At 40.3% G+C, this 10,643-nt stretch overlaps 2 protein-coding genes across 2 annotated transcripts in view; one reads left to right on the top strand and one right to left on the bottom strand.

The window, feature by feature from the left end:
• The window catches only part of LOC109463300 (ubiquitin-protein ligase E3B-like), a 21,725-nt gene extending 18,163 nt beyond the window's left edge, over window positions 1–3,562 (bottom strand). The window contains 3 exon segments of the mRNA XM_019760047.1: window positions 1,574–1,720; window positions 2,393–3,332; window positions 3,484–3,562. Coding sequence (XP_019615606.1) covers window positions 1,574–1,720; window positions 2,393–3,151 — 906 coding nt within the window. The 5' untranslated portion in view covers window positions 3,152–3,332; window positions 3,484–3,562.
• Window positions 3,563–3,650: 88 nt separating this feature from the next.
• Window positions 3,651–10,643, top strand: part of LOC109463301 (ras-related protein Rab-40B-like) — a 21,398-nt gene continuing 14,405 nt past the window's right edge. The window contains exon 1 of the mRNA XM_019760048.1: window positions 3,651–3,919. Coding sequence (XP_019615607.1) covers window positions 3,781–3,919 — 139 coding nt within the window. The 5' untranslated portion in view covers window positions 3,651–3,780. The remainder of the gene's footprint in view (window positions 3,920–10,643) is intronic.

Consider the following 10,643-nt stretch of genomic DNA (forward strand, 5'->3'; position numbering starts at 1 on the left):
TTCCGAGTTGAGCACTCTACCACAACGCCACACGACCCCACACAGTTTGGTTATTGGTTATGGGGTTAGGCAGCAAGTTTTTATCATTATCTGAGCACCTTTGCAAAGAGGTTTAACCTCCACCCTGCTAAGGTAGCCATTTGGCCCAAAATTTCGCTTATGGGGTTAGGCAGTGGAAACAAGGTTAAAATACATGCAGGAGCATTTTGCAAATAAATACATTTGTATGTATGCTGTTTTCAGTAAAATTTGTAACTTTCGCATAGATGATAGAGTATTGTATTATTGTTAATATCTACACATGTATCCCTGCTCTTTGAAGAAATGATACGGTACAAAATGATACAGAATTTCCAAAAAAGGTGCCGACAAGGCTCTTAGTTGTAATCTAGATTCAAAGTAGAATATGACGCATGTATCCATTGTGAGCTAGTCTGTACATTCAGTGATTTACTGCATGGCTAACCAAACACTGATCATACAGGTTGATTGTAGAGTGCGCATGGTGGTTTCTATAAAAAAAAACTGATTCAGAGCCAACTTCAACATTAAAAGATATGGCATGCACACACTACTTTCTGTTAATTAAAGAACATGAGTTTTACAAATGTGGTCTTTTGACAAGTTTGAAACTTTTGCAGAGTATTGTATAATTGCTAAAATATACCGGTACCCCAGCTGTAATATCATATGATACAGTACAAGATTACACAGAATTTTCCAGAAAGGGGCTTGGTTGTAATCTAGATTCACAGTAACCTGTGATGTCTGTGAGGTAGTCTGTACATTCACTGCATGGTTAAGCAAACATTGATCACAGTTTTCACATGGGTTGATTGCAGAATGCACATGGTAATTTCTAAAGAACTGATTTACAGCCAACTCTAACATTAAAGGATTTGGCAACCACATACTACTTTCTGCTAAGTGTGCACGCTTTAACCAGGGACATATATTTCAAGGTTGCCAACCAGCAATTTTCACCGACGGTTAAATCAATATTTAGCCGGTTGAAAATGGGTTAATTAACTGTATGAAGTCATAGTCTGAGAGTAGCATTCAAACTCACTCGACCTGAATTTCAAATGGCATGTTGCTCGATAAAAATAGAGAGACCTATTGTTACGTTTTACCTATACCAACTATAACCAATTTGCACAACAGCAAAAAAATCTAACCTAGCAAAATGGCAAGGTTCAAATTGCTGCCCCAAAATTGGAGCTGTGCACCCATTCTTTTTTCTGTGTGTGCACTGGTGCACCCATATATTTTTGTACGTATTTTTGCATACAGGATAATCTTGGCATCTACGTGTCAGAAAAATAATAAAATCTTTGTTGTAGTAATGTTTCAGATTTTGAAGTTAGCTCTCATTTTAGATTCAAGCTCAGAAGAGGAGCAGTATGATCTGTAATTAGGTTTTGTTTTATATGGTGCACCCAACAATCTTTCTGTGCACCCAATCTTTTAGGTTGGGTGCACCAGTGCACCTATTCCCAAAAATGAATTTCGAGCCCTGTATCCATAATTGAATAAAGCATTAAACAGCTGAAAGAAGAACTCCTGCCTATACCTGTTCCAACAGACGAATGCTCTTCTCCAGAACGTTGTTGTTCCTGAAGAGAAGCAGTGTCTGCTCTGCGATGGTGGACAGGTGCAGGATCAGGCCTGGCAGGGACAGGATGTGCACCAGGAATGCCGTCAGCAGGTGCTGGGAAAACTGGTCAACATATAAACAACAACAAAACTGTAAACATTCTTGACAATTTACTAGTATTGGCACAACCAAAGAGTTGGACTATGATCACATACATGGGCCTATAGAGCTATGACAGAAATCTTGCAGCTGATCTAGCTTGTTGTTGTGGACGGTGACGAGCTTGAGTGAGTGGAGCCATCACTTCCTCCCATCCTGCACAGCCTTCACCTCCTTCCAACTTGACCTTAAGGTCAATCTACAGTAACCAAATTTTACCCTCTCCCTCCTGTCAGTCTACTGCACTCAAATACGTACCAACACAAGCAAATAAACAGACACACTCAAAACATACCTCCATAACCGGATACATATATACATTCAATATATTGTTTATACTATAATTATATCTTGTAATACTATTTTACTTCTTAGTTTGTGATTTTCACGGTCACTAGTACATACTCCACAAACTCATCACTGCCATGTACAGGTGCCCCCATCAATAGAGAAATTGCACTCTAGAGTCTCAACCACAAAGTCTTCATCTTAAATCACCCACAAGATGTACATTTATGGTAGGTGCAGCAAACTTAATATGAATTTACAGCATACCCCTTGGTAGTCTAATGTGAATAAATTGCATTTTGAATGCCAACTGTACAGAAGATGTTGTACCTGATATACATGACTTACCTGTGTAGAGATGAGAGGTCTCATGGAGATGGTGACAATGGCTGCCAGTGCTGCTCGCTTCAGCGTGGGCTGGGACCGCTCCAGTCCCCTCTTCAGTAGAGCCTGCAGGATCACGTAGAGATCCTTGGACGTCAAGTGTCCGAGAAGATTGGCACACAGCTGGTTCATCCCCGGGCGTAGCGCCTCGCTGCCCTTGATCTTCAACACCTTCCAGGTGGTGGTGTCGGTGAAGATGACCACCATGTTCAGGTACAGACTGACCAGCTTGGACTGGTCATTGTTGTCCGGCTTGAGCGTCTTCAGGTAGCAGCAGCACTGCCACAGCAGCTTCTTCATCTGCTGTATCCATGGCAACACATGTTCCTTGCTGAGAGCCAGCGACACGTACCAAATCTTGGAGTCTCCCTCCACCTCCATGGAGGCCAAGATGTAACGACAGAGAGTCTGGAACAGGACATGGTCTTTCTTTTGGTCAAAGAAGTAGAGGAATCTCTCGGTGGCCTTGAAGACGGTCACAGCTGGTGCAAACTTGGCCTTGTCGGGAGAGCTAGTCGGGCTCACCTCCCGCGCCCACCCGATGAGAGACTGTAGATCGCCCTGCGTTTGTTTCCTCAGGCTGGAAACGGCCAAGAATCTTCTCACCACCGCCTGGATTTTTGTAGCAGAGTGGTCTCTCCGTATCTCCTCCTGTCTGTTGACGCGAGCGGACTTCTTTTCGTCCAGGAAGGACGCCTTTTTGTCTTCGTACGGGGCGAACATGTCGAGTTCCTCCCTCCGTGGCGCCGCCGCGATGTGCTAGACTGGGCAGTGCTGGTATGACGTGATGTCCGCAGCGCACCGTAACGTTACGTTATTACGTCGGTAAAGAACTTGAGAGATCCCCGTTGCGTCGACCTAACGTAGAGATGTTGACATCCTCATATCACTCCTTCCAACTCACCTGCAGCAAAGAAAAACACACAATCACCTCAAAAATACGTATCCAGATTCTACACACATTTCCGTCACAAGGAGTGGTCAACAGAAGATTTATGAAGTTGTGAAATTAATTAAAATCAATAAAAAAACATCCGAAAAGACGAAAATCCCACCCTCTGGTCGCCATGATGAACGTAATGGATGATGGGACATCCGCATGCGCAATGCTGTTACTTTTGAGATAAACATTTTCTTCTGAGCTCGCCGATGTCGAAATTCTGCCTCGAGGATCGCGCGTTTTCCACAAAAATTTAGCCGTTTTTCCGTCAGATTTTTACTCACTGCTGTACACAAGGATGTGAAGGGAAACTAGCGGTATGTTCCCTTCTCCATGGACCTCTACCCGTCTTTTACATGTAGCAATTGAACGTTGAATTTTCCCGGGAAACCCAAGGAGAACCTTCGGGGCCATGTCGACTCGTAGCCCGAAGAGGGACTACGACTATCTGCTGAAGTTTCTCCTCGTCGGAGACAGCGATGTCGGAAAGCAGGAGATTCTGAGTGGCTTGGATGACGGAGCAAACGATTCCCCTTTTGGATACGGCTGTGGTGAGTTAGTATGAAGAGTTCTGGGGGCATTATTCGGGATGGTATTCGGATGCCAGCCCCAAAATTAACCTTGCTTTGTAGCACTACATGGACGCTTTTGTACGCTCCAAAATGTTAATTTTTTTGCATGCCTGCTTCAAGCTTTTGAGCCCATATTTCTTTGGCTCAGTCTCTATTAAGGTTACCATATAGACCAAATACAAAAGCAGGACCGATGCAGCTCACATTCCAACCTTGTTATCAGTTTTTGCTGCGGGCGGAACGAATCCAAAGAAGCGAGCCCGTGGGACAGATACAGCCCCCCTCCCCACCCCCGTAAACAAAAATGCCCTTCTAAGTTTTGACATCTCGCGTTACCTTCTGGTAAGCTGCTTTTAGCAGAACTTGGCACGCAGCTAGGAAATGTAGTTGGACTGGTCTTCTGTAGGTGTTAGATGTTATCCTAACACCATAGGATAGTGTGAAAAACAGTTGTCTTGTTTGGCTAGTTGAGTTATTGACTGGCCAATCTGTTCTTTTCAAGTTCAACAATGGTTTGTCTACAGCTGTCAGACATTGGCCTTCTAAATGCAAGGTTTACATCCTTTTATTTTCATAGATACACATTCCAAATGAGGTGATGATTGACTTGTGGTGATCTCTGATTGTCTTGAAATATCATGGCCTTATCAATGAGTTTATAACTATTGCTTCATCATTTACATGATAAAGAGAGCAGCTGTTGATGTGAGGTGTTGCAGATGGAGAAATCTACTCGTAACTTCAACATGAACTTCATTGCACAACAAAGCAAAGCAGCTAGTCTTATCATTTGCAAGAAGAAAAGGTCCAGACTCTATTGTCTTCTCAAACATGTTCTTTGATAATGGGTGTTTGTGATCACAATTAAGACCAATGTAAAGGATTTGAATAGACAGAAACGAAGTGCGTCAACAGATATCTTTAGAAACCCGCACTCTCAAAGTGGCAGATGTTTCTGACAGTTTTTAAGGTGTTCTGCTCTTTAGCAGGACTTCAGGGGTCCCCTGGCCTGGAGACTGATAAGTTGTTGTTCTGCTGGAGTCCTTTATCATGTGTTGAAAGCGGGGCACCACATGTCATGACATGCTACAGGGGCGGCAGGATCAGTCCTGGTCTTTGTGATGGAAATAGAGAGCACTCCCCAAGTCTGGCAATCCCATCTACATTCTATTTCCTAGTCCTTCTATAAGGCCACAGCAAGTAAATTTTATGGATGACATCTTCCACAGACTCCAAATCTAATGTGAGCGGGCGAAAAAAAAAACAAGGCAGCCTAAAAAAACAAGGTTCCTACATTTTAAAATTTTGACTCAATCATTGTACAAATGGTTTTTATGCGGTGGGAACATCACATATACACAGCCAACATCACATATCACTGCATCAAAGTAAGAAACAAAACATTAAATCAGAGCCTTTTCTTGTCTCCTCTCTTTATAGTTATCTGGCAACCACCTTCCAGCATGGCAACAGACATCTTTGCCCATTTTTGGCATGTTGACCACTGTCAGAAGGCAACAATTTTTTTTCTTTCCAAAATCAGGCGAAAATTAATGCGCGCATTGATGTCATCCATAAGAATTACTTGCTGTGGCCTAATGCTGCAAATTTCCACTCCAGGCCAGGGGATGTTTCTTTGATACACTTCTCAGCAAGTGTTTGTGTTGATTTAATCAAGTGTATGATGTGTACTTCTGCTTGTCCCTAGTGACCAAGCCCTGAAGTGTTTATTATGAAGGTAGTGAAGGAACCAGATTGTCTGCTTTCCTCATTCCACCTCCAATCTTCCGCAAAGAAAGAAATTAACATTTCCTATTAGGCCACAGCAATTTAATTTGTTGTTTCTCAGATGTTTTCAGAAAAAAATATGGAGCGACAGGGCTAAAAAAAAAAACAGGTCAAGGCACCCCATGATAGCCAGAAATGTTACAATATGAGCCATGAAATGAAGATACCAGGCTGGTTGATTTTGAACTTTTAATGAAACAAAATTGCACTATTACATTGAAATACTTTAACAACTAGAAAGAAAAGGACTTTCTTCAACCATTGGGGCCAAAATATGTCTTTCATTGAGCATTTTGTAGTTGATTTAGATCTAGAATAAAATTTTTTTTTTTTCAAATCAGAAAAAAATGGATAGGGCGAATCTGAGAAACATCAAATTAAATTGGTGTGGCCTTAATGTGCCTATACTGGTGCTGTTGGTCAGTTCTTTAGCAAGGCTGGTGTCCAAAGCATTTGTGCTGATCTATCCATTTTTCTGAAGGTTCTTTAGCTCAAGAATGGGACAAAAGATGGCGGTATGGTTGAAAAGAAACTTAGGAAAGAGATCTGGAGGATGTAATTATTGCAAACAATAGACCAGATTTTTCTGAGAGCTCTTGTATTCCCCAACAAAGCACGTTTTCACCTGACTTGCTCTGGTATCTGCATACTAGTAATCGCTTTGCTGTGCAATAAGGTTGGATTTAGAGCACAGATAAACAGCATGATAGGCTTCATGCATATCCCTCTGTTGTGAGATCTGCATTTTCTTACATCAAGAATATAGCTATAGGAATTACAATACATAATCCATTTGTATTAGGATACAAATCTGGTAATAATATAGAGTATTGTGCTGTTACTACATACTATGAGTCAAGCAAGCCAACTTTGGATGCAGTGGTGACTCAAGATTTGGCAAGATTGATTGAAAAACTATATAGAAAACCTTGACAAAACTTAGAGGGAAACATAATTTTTTTTCTAAGGAGAAGAATTTTTTTCATGTTATTATATTTTCTCTCAACAAAAGACTATGGTTTATTCATTGATGTTTGATAATGTCAAATAGTATTGATTTTAATAAAAGAAAAGCCCGCGGCAAATGTGCGAAGTGCAACTTATCATTGTGTATAATCTAGTTCATATCAGTTATCATCACATATGTTAAATTGTAGACATGGCTGTGAATGAATGTAGTAAATCTATGTCTTCCTATCCTGTGATTATAAGCTACTGCTGGGCTTGAAATTCATTTCTGGGAATAGGTGCACTGGTGCACCCGACTTAAAAAACTGGGTGCACAAAAAATTATTTGGGTGCACCATATGAAATTTCAGCAAAAACTGATTGTTTCATTTTTAAAGAAAAATACTACAAGGATTTTCTTGTTTTTCTGACACTAAGACGTCAACAATATGCTGTATTACTAATAGTATACATTTAACATCTTACGTAAACCTGGAAAAATATTTGGGTGCACTGTTGTACCCATAGAAAAACATTGCGTGCACAGCTCCAAATTTGGGTGCACTAAGGTGCACATGCACCCAGTATTTCGAGCCCTGTACTGCATAGCTGTTATTTTTGACATATCACTTATTCGCCTTTGATAAAGTCCTCTGGGATCCCAGCACTGCATGCAATATTCCCCACCATTCCTTGGGACCTTAAACCGGATCTATTCTCCCACATTCCCCCAATACCTTTCCCCTCGTTTAGATGCTGATTTGAGAAGTGGAGGCAATCTAATCAAGGCTGTATGAAAAGCTTGAGAGGAAGTCCAATTTAGAGTAATGGAGAAGGTGTGTACAGATATATATAGGTCAGTCAGTTTTCTAGGTCAAATTGGGAGTGGTAACTTTTCAAAATGTTTTCAAAATTACAATAAAGCTTACATAAAAACGTTTTAATTTTATAATTTCATATAACATGTAGAAGCATATAAGTGAGATAGTTATTAGGCTGTATACTGTTCAGTTTCTGACATACATGTATGAAACAGCCAAATAGAAGGTTTGCCAATTGTAATGACATTGTTTGCATACAGGCTGCTTTAATTACCAATCAGAAATCTCATGCATTTCAATGGGCCAGGCTGGCTGTGAAATAGGTCTTTTATGGCATGGTTGCTATGAAGTAATGTATGCTAATGTCTCATGCACAGAGATTAGATGCTCCACCTTGCCTGCCATTATTCCCTTGTAAAAGATTAAATCATCAGAACTGAATGAAAGGTTGTAAGTTGTTGACAGGTAGCACAATAGTGCAGAATTAGTGACCCAATTATGATGAATAGGCTCAGCCACTGTTTTTTGGTCAAGATTAGATTTTTTAAATATGTTTACAACCCTTTTATTGCTCTTATCTTTGTATATGTTTAATATATACAGGTTAACGATTTTGAGAGTACAAGGCAAAATAAACTCATAGAAGACTTTTTCTTTCCTTCCCTACAACAGTAGTTTTCTCCAGCGATTGAACAATGTTAGATTATGCTGCCTATTGTGACTCATACATAGGCTAGTTAGAGCGTAAATACAAATTAGTGCCATTGTACATGTAGGTGCTTATCATAGAGCAATGCTACATTGTCCCATGCATCTATAATCCTTTACAGATATCTAAACCGTGCAAGTAACCAGGTAATTTATCTGTTTACTTGTTGTATCTCGCTCAAGCTGCTAGCCTCATATGTCACCCATTGTGGTATACGTGACCAAGAACATGCAAGTGTGCTCGCCAAGTGTGTTGATGAAAAGCTCCAATTTACTTTGTAACTAAACCTCAGTGTTTTCCCTTACTGTTTAGTTTTCTTTTAGCTTGGTGGAAATGATTTCATTGCATAGATTAGAATAAGATTACTGATTTTTTTAACAAAGTTACAGTAACGAAAAGCAAAGTTTTTACATTTTGTATTGTATAGAGAGGAATAATGCAAACCCCCCTATGTATTTGACTAGTATTCTGTCATACCGGTAAGTTGTCACAAATTTCCCAAATGTATGGTTCGCCACACCTGTCTCCCTACAGACTGTCAATCATTAGGTGCATGGATGAGCCCACAGCAGGTGGAAAGTTAATTAAACGGGACTGATGGTTCATAACTACACCACCAATGGGATTTGTGCTGTGCTACTTTGTGCTACACAAGTTTGTTTGGATGGATGGATGGAGGGCAGGAGGGATAGCGGGATAGATGTAGGGATGGATGGATGGATGGATGGATGGATGGATGGATGGATGGATGGATGGATGGATGGATGGAGGGATGGATGGATGGATGGATGGATGTAGGGATGGATGGATGGATGTAGGATGGATGGATGGATGTAGGGATAGATGGATGGATTCAAAGAGCATTGTGCGATACTGGTCGGATACATGTAGTAGTACATGTACTATACAAATCACTTGGAAAACATGATAGGAAACATTATAGGAAAACATATTTTGACAATGACTGATGTGTAAGAAAAATACTGTTTTGTTTTTGTTACATAGTCACCCTGTGAACTGCCCTGTGGCTAGCATGGTAACCCTGTAATACCTTCTTGGCACTCTAACTACCCTACAGTTTGTCGCAAACATTATCTTCATATTTGTAAAGAGGCATCTTTCAATTAGTGAATACACATTTTCAACACAGTTCAGGTCATGCATTTTGAAAGGTTATTACCTTCGCCAAGAAGGTTATGTTTTCAGTAGCGTTTGTCTGTGTGTGTGTGTGTGTGTAATTTAGCAAGATAACTCGAGAAGCAGTGAATGGATTGGAATGAAACTTGGTAGGTGGGTAGGTCTTCATGAGACCTAGAAATGATTAGATTCTGGGCCCCCTGGCGGCTTTCCTAGGTACTGCAGCTGAACTTCCGGTTTTGATATCTCATGTTCTGGACATGCTAGGGTCACGAATTTTGGTTGGTAGATAGCTTTGGGGGTAGGGAAGAAGTGACATGAGATTGGGTCCCCTAGCGCCTTGTTCTGGAACTGCAGGAGCATTTGTTGAAAAAAATTTGAAGGACGATAACTCAAGATCTGGTTGACGTATTGTCGTGATTTTTGGCATGTATGTAGTCGAAGTGATGCTTGACATAATCAGATGGCAATTATGCAAATCAGGAGCTAATTTGCATAATTAATGAGGAAATTCTATAAATCTGCTTTGTTCGATAATAGAACTATTAAACACTTGTGACATCTACTTGAGAACGAGAAAAACATCTGAGGATATAGATTATGTAAATGAGAACCTAATTTGCTATAATTAATGGCAAATTCTTATAATTCCATAGTTGTCACTGCTGCACCCAATTTCATACTTGCCACATTTGGAAGTGAAGTGAAGATCAATAAACATAATTTATTCAATCATGACCTCATTTGCATAATTTATGAGGAAGTGCTATAATAGCCTTTTTGTTATGATAAGGCTGTCATTGGATGGAGAATATGATCAACTGATATAATCCATGCAAATGAGGCTCTTATTTACAAAATAAATGATAAAAATTGTATAATTTGTCACCCGCAAGAGTTAACACCATTTGGCGAAGGTATGAGATCGTGGAACTCTTGTTGATTAAATGATTCCTAGATGTGATAGCATCTACTGGACTATTTTGAGTTCATGGTATCATGTCAAGGACTTTTGTGTGCTGAGTCCCAAGCGTCTTTGGAATTTAGAGAGGGAATTTTGATACGTTATTCCACCAATTCTCTGAAGAGTAAGCCACTTCAAGGCAAGGGCGACCTTTGTGGGAGTGGAATGTGCTGGGGTTCAAGTCAAGACTTGTTGGCAGATTCCTAAATGTACTTACAAAATGTTTTTGGTTACTGTAACGTATACACAGTGATAGCAAGGATTGGGCTTATGGCAATCTTGACTTTTCAAAAGGTTATTTGCTACAGCATAAGTGGCCTGGTCCATGATTCTTTT

Source organism: Branchiostoma belcheri, unplaced genomic scaffold, assembly GCF_001625305.1.
Source record: "Branchiostoma belcheri isolate BF01 breed outbred unplaced genomic scaffold, Haploidv18h27 scaffold124, whole genome shotgun sequence".
Lineage (NCBI taxonomy): Eukaryota > Metazoa > Chordata > Leptocardii > Amphioxiformes > Branchiostomatidae > Branchiostoma > Branchiostoma belcheri.